Here is a 15,468-nt window from a genome sequence, read left to right on the forward strand (position 1 = left end):
GGTAAAAAAGCGCTATACAAGTATAACCCAATTATTTATCATTCATATATATATATATATATATATATATATATATATATACACATACATACATACATATATATATATATATATAGATGTGTGTGTGTGTGTGTGTGTATATGTATGTGTAGCAGCATGGCTAAAGTTAGCTGTGATGCTAGCGCAGCCGTGCGAGTGGTAATACGAGAGAGAGAAGGTGCGAATCTGGTAACCAGTGAAGGAACCATCGTCTGGCGGTGGTTTGGCTTCAAGTGGGAATATGTCGAACAGACAACCGTAATTTGTCAAGTGTGGGGCAAATGTGTTGCTATAAAATATAAAATATATGTAGCATCATTTGAAAAGTCACCTGCTAGAGAATGAAGAGTGCTTACTCCGCATGTCAACATTTCCAGATCAACACCGTATGGAAAAAAATAGTGATTTTTTTTAGTTGTTATTTCTTTCTCTGCATGAAAGTTTAAAAGGAGCATATATTAATGCAGTATGAAGAAGAATGTTTTAATGTAGACACATAGAATCATCAGACTGCTGTGATTATATGCATCAAGTGTTCATTCAAGGCTAAGGCAAAATATCGAGAAATATATCGTGTATCGCGATATTAAAAAAAGGCCATACCGCCCAGCCCGAGCAGGAAATATAAGATTTTCTTTTCCGCCCGAATGCAGCTGAGATAGGCTCCAGCGACCCCAAAAAGGGACAAGCGGTAAAACAATGGATGGATGGATGGATGTTCCTTCTCAAGCATAGGTGTGTAAATATGTGTTTTGTTGTTAGAGTTTAATTGTCTATTGATCAAAAATGCACATCAATGGAGGAGATAAATAAAAAATGAATGAATGAATGAATGAATGAGTCATTTTGAAGTGCAACTTCATCATTGGAGCATTCACACGCAATCCCTTCAGAAATTGCTCATCTATTAATATAATATTATTCAAAAAATATATTTATAAAATACTATAAACTATTTACAATATCGAGATATATATCGTGTATCGCGATATTAAAAAAAAGGCTATATCGCCCAGCCCTAGCAGGAAATATAAGATTTTCTTTTCCGCCCGAATGCAGCTGAGATAGGCTCCAGCGACCCCAAAAAGGGACAAGCGGTAAAAAAATGGATGGATGGATGGATGTTCCTTCTCAAGCATAGATGTGTAAATATGTGTTTTGTTGTTAGAGTTTAATTGTCTATTGATCAAAAATGCACATCAATGAAGGAGATAAATAAAAAATGAATAAATGAATGAATGAGTCATTTTGAAGTGCAACTTCAGCATTGGAACATTCACACGCAATACCTTCAGAAATTGCACATCTAGTAATATAATATTATTCCAAAAAAATATCTATACAATACTATAAACTATTTACAATATCGGCTGAGCTCTTTTATTATTATTGATTGATTGATTGGAACTTTTATTAGTAGCTTGCACAGTACAGTACAATTGACCAGTCAATGGTAACACCCCACTAAGTTTTTCAACTTGTTTAAATCGGGGGTCCACGTTAATCAATTCATGGTGAATTGTGTGGGTTATTGTTAATGTTTGAACTATGTAACGGTCCTAACTTGTTTTTGTGTTGGTGAATATAGTGAACGCTCACCTGAGAAAAAGCGATGCTCTCCAGACAAGAAAGAAGACGCCAACAGAGTATTTTTTCCTCCTCATCGCTCCCCCGGCTCCGTTTTTGTTCCTTGGCTGGCGATTAGAGCGTCGAGCCCGGTGAACAGCGCTTGGAAGACGCTCCAGAGAGAGGACGAGCAAAAGACATTGTTTCGTTCACTCACATGACGGGCTCAAAAACACGAAAAGGAGAATGTTAGGGAAGTGACTCAAACACGAAAGGTCGGCGAACAAGTCCCGCCCACATCGCTGGATTGCGAAGATTGACAGGCGAGTGAGCCAATCACCTGCAAGGGTTTTTTTTATATCCGCCCCCAGCTGAGTCGCATCTGAAATTAGAAGCCCAGTGAACTGTGGCAAATTCAACAGCCACCAATGCATCATCTCCTGTGTCCCTCAAGCTCTCCATCCGGCTGCACTGATATCTTCCTCCTGTTCTTTCCTCCATCTGGCTCAGACACACTTTCTCATTCTGCACCGATGGGCATGGTCACGTAGAGACTCGCGTGCTTTGGAGTTCTGGGTCGAAAAAGGAGCCAACGTTTATCCTGGTTCGCCGTATGTGACCCGAGTAAACTTTGGGGGGTTAAAGTTAAAGGTATAGTCACACGCACACTAGGTGTGGTGAAATTAACCTCTGCATTTGACCCATCCCCTTGTTCCACCCCCTGGGAGGTGAGGGGAGCAGTGAGCAGCAGCGGTGGCTGCGCTCGGGAATCATTTTGGTGAAATAGTCTCATTCGTTTGTGGTGGATTGTGCAGTTAAATCAGAATCAGAATCAGAAATACTGTATTAATCACCTCCAAGTCCGAGTCCATGGTTCTCGCCTGGAAAAGGGGGTGTACAACAATGGTCAGTCCCACCCTGAATTCAATTGACTGTCTTTGTAGTTGGGCTACAAAGACAGACGCTGTATATAATCGACGGGCCAGCTCTAGTGTTAATATGATATCACCTCGAGGGCCAAGTGAAATTACACGGCGGGCCAATTTTGGCCCGCGGGCCAGAGTTAGACACGCATGCCTTAAACGATGGTTTAGTGTGGCTGACACGATGCTTAGGCTAAATAATCATTCGTTTAAGGGGTTATCCGGCTTAGTGTAGACAAAGCCTAAGCCTGGGCCCCTGGAGAGGGGGTCCAGACTGAGGCCGTGTCATTGCTGGTTTTACGAGCAGAGGAGCATGTTCGGCAGCGCACAATCACGGAGTACTTACAAGCAGACACAGTGTGTAGACAGAAAAGGGAGACAAACGCATTTTGGCTTAAAAACTAACGATAACGGTGAAGTTATAACACTGAAACGCCCTCAGGAAGAGGTGCTTTAAGAAATGGCTAGGTACAGGACCGTATCTAGTCGATACTACTATGATTACATCAATATTTTTTGGCATCACAACATCTTTTCGTTTAAAAAAAAATGTATATTATGTTTATAAACTCAGGAAATACATTCCTGGACACATGAGGACTTTGAATATGACCAATGTATGATCCTATAACTACTTGGTATCGGATTGATACCCGAATTTGTGGTATCATCCAAAACTAATGTAAAGCATCCAAACAACAAAATAATAAGTGATTATTACATTTTAACAGAAGTGTAGATAGAACATGTTAATAGATAAATAAGTAAATGAACAAGTAGATTAGTAATTAATTGTCTACAATTGTTCTTAATAATTTTGACAAAATAATACCGTAATTTCCGCACTATAAGGCGCACCGGATTATAAGGCGCACCTTCAATGAATGGCATATTTCAAAACTTTGTTCATATATAAGGCGCACCGGATTGCAAGGCGCACCGCATTATAAGGTGCATAGAATAGACGCTACAGTAGAGGCTGGCGTTACGTTTTGCATCCATTAGATCAGGGGTGTCAAACTCAAATACAGAGTGGGCCAAAATGTAAAACTGAACAAAGCCGCGGGCCAAGGTTGAACAAATGAACCTTTTAATAGGGACCCAAACAAGTTTTGCATTAAATATTGAACAAGCAAGGCTTATATAACTTTATAGTGACATGCAAAATTGAGTTTCAAATAATAATAATAATAATTTAAAAATATCAATGGCAAATCAAATACAATTTAAATACAAATTGAATGCCTCTTTTCTATTTGCAGCCTTCTGAGGTAAATATCAACATTAACTTTTTCCACGGGCTAATAAATTTGAAAATAAAATAACAATGAATAAAACAACCATTCAGGACTTTAAACCGCTCAGTTTGCAACACACTGATCTAATCTGATACCTGCCATCTTTTCTTGGATGCTAGTTCATTAATGTCGGGGCTCAGGCTTTGAGCTGAGGCAACCTTCATTATCCAACCAAGGTGTTCATCAGTCATTATATCTCGTCCACCCGGACCACAGTCTTGGGGGCGTGCCTTAAATGCACTGCCTTTAACGTACTCTACGAGCTATCGTCACGTCCGCTTTTCATCCATTCTTACATCGTTCCGACCCAGTCACAAGATATGTGCGGCTTCTGTACGCACACACGAGTGAATGCAACGCATACTTCATCAACAGCAATACAGGTTACACTGAGGGTAGCCAAATAAAAAACTTTAAGACGGTTAGAAATATACGTCACACTGTGAATCCACACCAAACAAGAATGACAAACACATTTCGGGAGAACATCCGCACCGTAACACAACATAAACACAACAGAACAAATAACCAGAATCCTTTGCAGCACTAACTCTTCCGGGACGCTACAATATACACCCCCGCTACCACCAAACCCCCACCCACCCACACACACACACCTTGTAGCGTCCCGGAAGAGTTAGTCCTGCAAAGGGTTCTGGGTATTTGTTCTGTTGTGTTTATGTTAACAGTGGTAAAGTTTTTTATTTGGCTACCCTCAGTGTAACCTGTATCGCTGTCGATGAATTATACGTCGCATTCAATTGTGTGTGCGTGAAAAAGCCGCACATGTTATGTGACTGGGCCAGCACTCGTTGGACTGGCTGAATATATATATATATATATATATATATATATATATATATATATATATATATATATATATATATATATATATATATATATATATATATATATATACACATATGTATATTTATATATACTGTATATATATATACACATACACACATATATACACACACACTAATATATATATATATACACAAACACACACACATGTATGTATGTGTGTGTGTATATATATATATATATATATTTATATATATATATATATATATATATATATCTACACATATATCTGCACACTTTGATTCCAAAGAAATAGCCATTTTTGAAGGACCAATAATGACTTGTACGCTATGGCGTGTTTGCTTACATGCTATGTACATTGCGTAAGTTGTTTACGTAAGTGAGTAAAAAAATAAAGCTAGCATAGATCCACACTGACTTTTGTCTCCTCTACTTAACAGCCATAAAATGATTAGAACCCTCCTAAATATATTGCACTGTCTATATACCCCAAAAGGCACAAGCGGTAGAAAAGGGATGGGTGGATGGATGTCTATATAGTGTATATACACATTATATTACTGTTATTTCTTTTCACGTAAAAAAACTTCATTTTTAAGGTCTGTCGGCTTTTCTTTTCTTTTTTACAAAGTAGTAGTAATAGCGACTTACTTGTTCATTTATGAAAATATTAAAGTAAAGGAATGAACTTCCTTTGTTTTTACTTTATTGAACTGCGCATACAAGTGACGTTGAGGCCACATTGGGGCCTATGCGCATGTATACGGCAGTCTAATAAAGATCACATTTTACTTGTAATCCAAACGGTCAGCTGGTAAAAATCGGATTTAAAGAAAAATCTGATTTGGTCCACTATGGCTTGCAGTGTAAACGTAGTCTAAGTGGTAACACAGCCTCTGGTGTGGTTGTAGACTCCCAGAATTTGCAATCCTTTTAACCATTTAAACTAAAAACCTATTTACAAATGTTCTACTACTTAAGGTTGTAGGGAGCTGAAGCATATTCCATAGTCTGGTTGTACATCTGTAAATGAACTAAAAAAACAAAAACCAACAGAACCCTAAACCCTAAACAGCAGGCACTCCCGACACAGCGCAGTGTAAGTGGACGTGGAGTGGAGGGAGAAATGACCCTCATTCAAGCCATTCTCCAACTGACAGTGAAATGCTGAACACGTTATATCACACACATGCACAGATAATACAGAAACAGTATCCCTTAGCTCAGGGGTGCTCACACTTTTTCTGCAGGCGAGCTACTTTTCAATTGATCAAGTCGTGGGGATCTACCTCATTCATATGTATAATTTATATTTACTTATTTATGAAATATATGTTTTTGTTAACAACTTAAAGGTGTTTAATGATAATGCAAGCATGTTTAACACATATAGTTAATATTGTTAATAAATTAAAGGAGTTTAATGATAATACAAGCATGTTTAACACATATAGTTAATATTGTTAACAAGTTAAAGGTGTTTAATGATAATACAAGCATGTTTAACACATATAGCTAATATTGTTAACAAGTTAAAGGTGTTTAATGATAATACAAGCATGTTTAACACATATAGATAATATTGTTAACAAGTAAAAGGTGTTTAATGATAATACAAGCATGTTTAACACATATAGTTGATATTGTTAATAAGTTAAAGGTGTTTAAAGATAATGCAAGCATGTTTAACACATATAGTTAATATTGTTAACAAGTTAAAGGTGTTTAATGATAATACAAGCATGTTTAATACATTTTGTTAATATTGTTAACAAGTAAAAGGTGTTTAAAGATAATGCAAGCATGTTTAACACATATAGTTAATATTGTTAACAAGTTAAAGGTGTTTAATGATAATGCAAGCATGTTTAACACAGTTAATATTGTTAATAAATTAAAGGTGTTTAAAGATAATACAAGCATGTTTAACACATATAGTTAATATTGTCAACAAGTTAAAGGTGTTTAAAGATAATACAAGCATGTTAAACACATATAGTTAATATTGTTAACAAGTTAAAGGTGTTTAAAGATAATACAAGCATGTTTAACACATATAGTTAATATTGTTAACAAGTTAAAGGTGTTTAATGATAATGCAAGCATGTTTAACACATAGTTAATATTGTTAATAAATTAAAGGTGTTTAATGATAATACAAGAATGTTTAATACATATAGTTAATATTGTTAACAAGTAAAAGGTGTTTAAAGATAATACAAGCATGTTTAACACATAGAGTTAATATTGGTAATAAGTTAAAGGTGTTTAAAGATAATACGAGCATGTTTAAAACATATAATTAATATTGTTAACAAGTTAAAGGTGTTTAATGATAATACAAGCATGTTTAACACATATAGTTAATATTGGTAATAAGTTAAAGGTGTTTAAAGATAATACAAGCATGTTTAACACATATAGTTAATATTGTTAATAAGTTAAAGGTGTTTAAAGATAATACAAGCATGTTTAACACATATAGTTAATATTGTTAACAAGTTAAAGGTGTTTAATGATAATACAAGCATGTTTAATACATATAGTTAATATTGTTAACAAGTTAAAGGTGTTTAAAGATAATACAAGCATGTTTAACACATATAGTTAATATTGTTAACAAGTTAAAGGTGTGTAATGATAATACAAGCATGTTTAACACATATAATTAATATTGTTAATAAATTAAAGGTGTTTAAAGATAATACAAGCATGTTTAACACATATAGTTAATATTGTCAACAAGTTAAAGGTGTTTAAAGATAATACAAGCATGTTAAACACATATAGTTAATATTGTTAACAAGTTAAAGGTGTTTAAAGATAATACAAGCATGTTTAACACATATAATTAATATTGTTAACAAGTAAAAGGTGTTTAATGATAATACAAGCATGTTTAACACATATAGTTGATATTGTTAATAAGTTAAAGGTGTTTAAAGATAATGCAAGCATGTTTAACACATATAGTTAATATTGTTAACAAGTTAAAGGTGTTTAATGATAATGCAAGCATGTTTAACACAGTTAATATTGTTAATAAATTAAAGGTGTTTAAAGATAATAGAAGCATGTTTAACACATATAGTTAATATTGTCAACAAGTTAAAGGTGTTTAAAGATAATACAAGCATGTTAAACACATATAGTTAATATTGTTAACAAGTTAAAGGTGTTTAAAGATAATACAAGCATGTTTAACACATATAGTTAATATTGTTAACAAGTTAAAGGTGTTTAATGATAATGCAAGCATGTTTAACACATAGTTAATATTGTTAATAAATTAAAGGTGTTTAATGATAATACAAGAATGTTTAATACATATAGTTAATATTGTTAACAAGTAAAAGGTGTTTAAAGATAATACAAGCATGTTTAACACATAGAGTTAATATTGGTAATAAATTAAAGGTGTTTAAAGATAATACGAGCATGTTTAAAACATATAGTTAATATTGTTAACAAGTTAAAGGTGTTTAATGATAATACAAGCATGTTTAACACATATAGTTAATATTGGTAATAAGTTAAAGGTGTTTAAAGATAATACAAGCATGTTTAACACATATAGTTAATATTGTTAATAAGTTAAAGGTGTTTAAAGATAATACAAGCATGTTTAACACATATAGTTAATATTGTTAACAAGTTAAAGGTGTTTAATGATAATACAAGCATGTTTAATACATATAGTTAATATTGTTAACAAGTTAAAGGTGTTTAAAGATAATACAAGCATGTTTAACACATATAGTTAATATTGTTAACAAGTTAAAGGTGTGTAATGATAATACAAGCATGTTTAACACATATAATTAATATTGTTAACAAGTTAAAGGTGTTTAAAGATAATACAAGCATGTTTAACACATATAGTTAATATTGTTAACAAGTTAAAGGTGTTTAATGATAATACAAGCATGTTTAACACATATAGATTCCTTTCTTTCATGAAGACAAGAATATAAGTTGGTGTATTATTTGATTGTGATGACTTGCATTGATTGGAATCAGACAGTAGTGATGATAACACCTGCATTTTCGAATGGAGGAGAAAAAAAGTCCTCCATTCTGTCCAATACCACATGAAAGTGGTTGGTTTTTGGCATCTTATTTGTCCAGCTTCCGTACTCCTTTGTATACACTTTACAAGAAATACATTGTCGGCAAACTCCGTAGCTTGCTAGCTTGTGCACGCCAGCTTTCTGAGACTCTTATTTTGTTAGCGCAACTGTGCAACTGTGCAGTCGGTCTTTGGAGTTTTGACGACAGGTACGGCGCCAGAGTCTGTTGAAATAAAGTGTTTCTCGCCTTCCAGTCGGTAATTTTAATGAGCTGGCAGCAGCCAGCGTCATCTCAAAAGACCCTCGGGTGCCGTGAATGTCAATCAAGTGACAAAAGTGACGTCATAGTGAAGATTTATGATCGCTCATTTTTAGGACTATTTTTTTAATGCCTGGCTGGTGATCGACTGACACACCCTCCGCGATCGAACGGTGGCGTGCACAAGCTAGCAAGCTACGGAGTTTGCCGCCAAGTATTTCTCTTATTTATATATATATAATAAAAAATATATATATATATATATATATATATATATCTGTGATGAGGTGGCGACTTGTCCAGGGTGTACCCCGCCTTCCGCCCGATTGTAGCTGAGATAGGCTCCAGCGACCCCAAAGGGAATAAGCGGTAGAAAATGGATGGATGGATGGATGTATATATATATATATATATATATATATACATAGGTGGATTAATGAACGGGCCTACCGGGCCCAGGCCCAGGGGGCCAGAGCCCCCAAGGGGCCAGGCCAACTTGGCCCCGCGGCCGCGACGCATGCAAAACTACTTTTGCAAAAATAATAATCTTAGGCCCCAAGGGGCCAGGCCAACTTGGCCCCGCGGCCATGATCCATAGAGGGTCAGAGGCCCCAAGGGGCCAGGTCAACTTGGCCCCGCGGCCGCGACCCACAGAGGGCCAGAGGCCCCAAGGGGCCAGGCCAACATGGCCCCGCGGCCATGATCCATAGACGGTCAGAGGCCCCAAGGGGCCAGGTCAACTTGGCCCCGCGGCCACGACCCACAGAGGGTCATAGGCCCCAAAGGGCCAGGGCAACTTGGCCCCGCGGCTGCGACCCACAGAAGGCCAGAGGCCCCAAGGGGCCAGGTCAACTTGGCCCCGCGGCCACGATCCATAGAGGGTAAGAGGCCCCAACGAGCCAGGTCAACTTGGCCCCGCGGCCGCGACCCACAGAGGGCCTGAGGCCCCAAGGGGTCAGGCCAACTTGGCCCCGCGGCCACGATCCATAGAGGGCCAGAGGCCCCGAGGGGTCATGCCAACTTGGCCCCGATCCATAGAGGGTCAGAGGCCCCAAGGGGCCAGGCCAACTTGGCCCCGCGACCACGATCCACAGAGGGCCAGAGGCTCTCAATCATTATTATCAAAGCTAATTCTCAAATTGGATCACACAACCTCACTCACATATTCTTTATCAATTATTAAAGGTTGTTTCTGAATTTTGATCACAGAACTTAATGCAAATATTCTTGATTGATTGGCAAAGCTCATTCTCAAATTTTGATTACACAACCTTACTCTGACAAATTATCATTATCAAAAAGCTCTATCTCGAATTTGGATCACAGAATCTCACTCAAGTATTCTTAGCTGTGCCCCTCCCCCATCCAGTCTTTCATAAACCGGTCTGTTCTTTTAGAATCTCCTCATTTGGTACTTTGAACTCGTGAGTGACTGCTCAAAATGTGGTTTCCTTTCCCTCAGTTCAGACTCAGAGATAATTTGAAATCATTCCACAAGAAGTTTAACGCGCACACACACACACGACACACACACACTTGAGTTGAGCATTACTTGGAAATTCTTATATTTTCCATTTTGCTGTTATTATCAGCATCTTCCCATTTTGTCCTTTTCTTTCAAAAAAGTTTACAGTCTGACATTTGTCACTGCTGTCAGTTAATAACTTTTTGGTCTTTGACCCATTTTGTCATTTTCTCGATTCGATGGTCACTGACCACTCTCTCCTGTCTGGCAGACATCGTTGCTGCCATCATAGCCAGCAAGCTGCCTGCAGATAGCAACATTTTGGTGTCCTTTGTGAAAATATTTAGAAAGTAGACAAAAGTACACAAAGTTGTACAACTATTATTTTATGATCTTTTTTTTTGTTTGTTTGTTTCTCTGTTACTGTGTGTGGCCAATTAAGCGACTTTTGGCCATACCTGGCTGGTGACATTTAGCGACTTTCTGGTTGTTGTTAAAATTAATAATAGCAACAGTTCTCTTCATCTTAATGCAATTTATTGTGTCTGTCTCTCCACATTTTGCCATTAGGTACTTTGAGCTCTTGTTGGTCAGTCACTCTAAGGTACATTGTTGCTGCCATCATAGCTAGCAAGCTGCCTGCAGATAGCGACATTTTGGTGTCCTTTGAGAAATATTAAGAAAGAAGACAAAAGTACAAGACATTGTACGATTACTATCTTTTTAAAAATTATTTGTTTCACTGTCAGTGTGATTGAGCGACTTTACCGCTAGATTTCACGTCTTTTGGCCATACCTGGCTAGCGACTGAAAACATCATTTAGCGACTTTTTGGTTGTGAAGATAAGTGGTAAAAGCAGATCTGCCTGTTGGTCTTCCCACATTTTGCCATTTGGTACTTTGCACTCTTGTTGGTCACTCCAAGGCATTTGTCCCTGCCTTCAGCTAGTCACTTGGCTCTTTTGGAATTTATTTCACTGTAATTGGCTCTCTCTTTCTCCTCAGTACAAATCAGTCTGTTCCCTTGCCATTCATCACTGACCACTCCGCTCTCCTGTCTGTCAGACAGTGTTGCTGCATGCAGATAGCTTGGGGTCCTTAGTGAAAATATCAGAAGAGAAAAGTACACAATTATCTTAATCATCTTTTTTTATTCACTGTCAGTCCTTCAGTGAGTCCCAGTGTGTTGGCGATTAAGCAACGTTGGCATTCGATTTAGAGACTTTTGGCCATACATGACTGGCGACTCAAAACGTCATCTAGTGACTTTCGCTGTCTGAGTTTAGCATTGATTGGAAATCTGTTATCAGTTCTTATAGAAATCAGCTGATTTCTGCTTTTGACTGGTAATGCTAGATTGCTAGTTTTGAAAATTGCATCACTCACACACACACACACACACACACACACACACACACACACACACACACACACACACACACACACACACACACACACACACACACACACACACACACACACACACACACACACACACACACACACACACACACACATAGTTGGTTAAGCTGTTGTGATAGGCAAAGAGCCAATGTGCACAGAAAGAAGGGAAATATGGATCATAAACGTCTAAGTGGAGGAGCTAGAAAAAAAATTCAGCAAGAAAAGAAAAAAAAGGAATCAGTTTTACTTGAGAGTGTTCCAAATATCTCCAGCTTCTTCAGTACAAAGACATCTGCTGAAAGCAATTCTATAAATGCTACTGCAAATTCAGCTAAGGTTAGCAATGCACCTGAGCTAGCATGTAGCTCCCAAGATCCTGAGACCACTACAAGTGTACGCACTGAACCAAATGCTTCGGATGCTAATGATTCAACCAACTCAGCAGTAGCCAGTTGCTCGGATGAATGTGAGGTCACTGCACCTCTGGACAGCATAGAAAATGAGTTGAATCTTTCTTCAACACCATCTACAGTGACAACTCTACCTAGTGATCCCGCTAAATGGGCTGATACCCTCACTGAGTCAATGAAGGAAGTTCTTATTCAAAGAGGTGCAAAATCATTTCACAACCGTCACAGCCATTATCCAGCTTCTGTGAGGAACAGTGGGCTAGGAGGCAAAACCCGATGCCTAAACAATGAATATTTTACTTCACACCTGCCCAATGGACAACGAGTACAAAGAGAGTGGATGATGTACTCTCCCTCTACTGGTAATGTTTACTGCTTTGCATGCAAACTGTTTTCCCCAAAAACGCATTCTTTTGTGACAGGCTATTGTGATTGGAAACACTCAGAAAGATTTGGTGAACATGAGCGAAGTGCTGAGCACATAACCTGCATGCAAGCAGTCTTGAACCGCGCCACAGGTGCCACAGTTGATGCAGACCTGTTCAAACAGTTTCAGGCAGAGAGCAGCATGGAGGCAGGTGTTACAAAGAGTTGTTGCAGTCATTAAATTCCTTGCAGAAAGGGGCCTTGCATTTAGGGGTAAAAATTAATCGTTAGGGTCTCCTCTCAATGGGAACTACCTTGGTATTCTGGAGGTCCTGGCTGAATTTGATCCCTTTCTAAAGGATCACATCAGAAAGTTTGGGCAGATGGGTCGAGGTAATACCTCATATCTGTCCTCCACCATTTGTGAGGAATTCATTGAATTGATGGGTGCAAAAACCAAACAGGCTATAGCAGATGAACTGCAAGCAAGCAAATACTACTCTATCATTGTGGATTCAACCCCAGATTTATCTCATGTGGACCAATTGACATTCATATTCCGTTTTGTTAGCAAAGAGGGCAGTGTTGTTGAACGCTTTGTGGGTTTTGAGCCCATTACTAGCCATACAGGTGAAAGTTTGGCTAACTGTGTCATGTCTGTGTTGGAAAATCTAGGGTTAGAGCTGTCAAATTGCAGGGGGCAGGCTTATGATAATGCCAGCAACATGTCAGGGAGGTATAATGGGTTGCAGGCTCACTTAAAGAAAAGCAACCCATTAATACACTATATTCCATGTGCAGCTCACTCTTTGAATTTGGTGGGAGTCAACAGCATTGACAGATGTGGAAATGAAGTCTCTAAGTATTTTGACTTGATTCAGTCTATTTACAACTTCACAACTGCATCCACACACCGATGGGACAGGGTATTTGGCAATTCCAACATAGATCTCACACTTAAAGCTTTATCCAACACGCGTTGGAGTTGCCGTGCAGAATCTACCAAAGCACTGTGGCAGAACTACAGTAAAATAAGAGCAGCACTACAGGGTATTTCCACTGATGACACAGAGAAACGAGACACACAAACTGAAGCTGACAGTCTAGTGCGGAAGCTGGATTCACTTGAGATGGCCTTCATGGCAGGCTTTTGGGACACTGTTCTGTCCATATTTCAGGCCACAAGTCTGCAACTTCAAAAAGCAGACATGGACCTTGGTACAGCAGTTAGATTGCTGGAATCTCTGCGCACCTTTGTTCTCTCCCAAAGAGATCTATTTGATCATTTTGAGCAGAAAGCCTTAAACATGTTGGGTGGCACCCCATCTTACAGGGCTGAACGGACGAAGAAACGTAAAAAGTTTGCTGATGAATCAGCATCCCCAGATGTTGTGCTTGAGGGAAGGCAACTGTTTCAAATAGAGACATTTATTGCCTCTATTGATCAACTGAGTTCAAGCCTTAATCACCGTCTGGAGGCCTACAAACATCTGAACAATTTGTTCAGTGTCCTTTTCTCTTTGGATACAGAGTCCAATGCTTCAGTCCTTCACAAGGCCAAGATTCTCACTGAATCATACTCATCTGACCTCAATGAAAGTCTTGGACAGGAGCTTATACAGTTCAAATCTTTTATACAGCTCAACAACACTGATGAGGAGAGGACCCCTTCAGGACTGCTCAAAACAATAATACATTTTGGACTACAGCCTACGTTTCCTAATACATACATTGCACTACAGATTTTTCTCACTCTACCGGTCAGTAACTGTGAGGGAGAACGCTCATTCTCTCTTTTGTCAAGAGTCAAAAATGAGCTGCGCACAAGAATGACTCAGAAAAGATTAAATGCGTTATCTCTAATGGCAATTGAGAGTGAGCTGACAAGAGAGTTGGACTTCAATGATGTGGTGGATGATTTTGCGAAATTGAAAGCACGAAAGAAACCCCTTGCTTAAAGTTGCACTGTGTAAGATTTTTAGGTTGTTATTTCCAGAATTCACCCATTCACTAATGTTAGGCTACCTGTTTTCATGAATACTTACCACCACCATAAAATTCTAAGTATCCATTATGACTGGGAGAATTGCACTTTCGCCATTTCTGGGAACTGTCTGTCACCTGGATTCTGAAGATAGGATTGACTTTAGGCAGAAGCTTGGTGCTTTCTCTGGCAAACTGAACCTCAAGCTTCATTCTCTGCAGCTTTGCATTCTTGTTCAGACTTTCATCGACAAGGAACTTTTCAACTTCCCCACTATCGTGAAGGGGCCACCAAAAGATTTCAGTGTGTCCAGCATGTCTAGTCTCTTCTTCTCCTGTCTTTGAGCCATCTCTTGTTTCTCGTCAGCCCAACTCTCGAATTTTGCCTTCATGAGTTTACTCCAGTTGAGTTCAACCTCTCTTTTTGCTTGTGCTGCTGCCTTGAAACCTCTGAAGCTCCAGGCTCTTCTGTAAAATTATTGACCTATTGACTGCGTTCAGTGTGCCCAACTTCTTCAGTCTGTAGTCCACCTTGCCACATTGTCTCTCCATCCCAATGTTGTGCACAGGGGTGCCATCAATGTTACTAGCCTGTTCACTGACAGGGTCCATTGGGAAGGTCTCCTCATCCATCCCATAGTCCATCCTCTGCCTGGCCAGGACAGTCTTCAGATGGGGCAGCATGAGATCTGTCAGCTGCTTCACTTCATCCAAGTATTCGGCAGCCACGTCTGACACTGAGTTCAGGACATGTCCAGTGCCTGTCCAGCCACTATAGCATTCTTGCTGTCTACATCCAGATCCACCATGAAACTCTGTAGCACTTGCTCCATCTTCATATCGGCCTCCGCCAACCG

The 15,468-nt window shown here is 38.6% G+C and overlaps 1 protein-coding gene across 2 annotated transcripts in view; it reads right to left on the minus strand.

Annotated features, from left to right (window-relative positions):
* Window positions 1-1,887, minus strand: part of glra3 (glycine receptor, alpha 3) — a 140,584-nt gene extending 138,697 nt beyond the window's left edge. For both annotated transcript variants that reach the window (XM_061977241.2, XM_061977240.2), the window contains exon 1: window positions 1,639-1,887. In XM_061977241.2, the coding sequence (XP_061833225.1) occupies window positions 1,639-1,703 (65 nt within the window). In that variant the 5' untranslated portion in view covers window positions 1,704-1,887. The remainder of the gene's footprint in view (window positions 1-1,638) is intronic.
* Window positions 1,888-15,468: the final 13,581 nt, after the last annotated feature.

This window comes from Nerophis lumbriciformis, linkage group LG16, assembly GCF_033978685.3.
Source record: "Nerophis lumbriciformis linkage group LG16, RoL_Nlum_v2.1, whole genome shotgun sequence".
In the NCBI taxonomy this organism is placed as follows: domain Eukaryota; kingdom Metazoa; phylum Chordata; class Actinopteri; order Syngnathiformes; family Syngnathidae; genus Nerophis; species Nerophis lumbriciformis.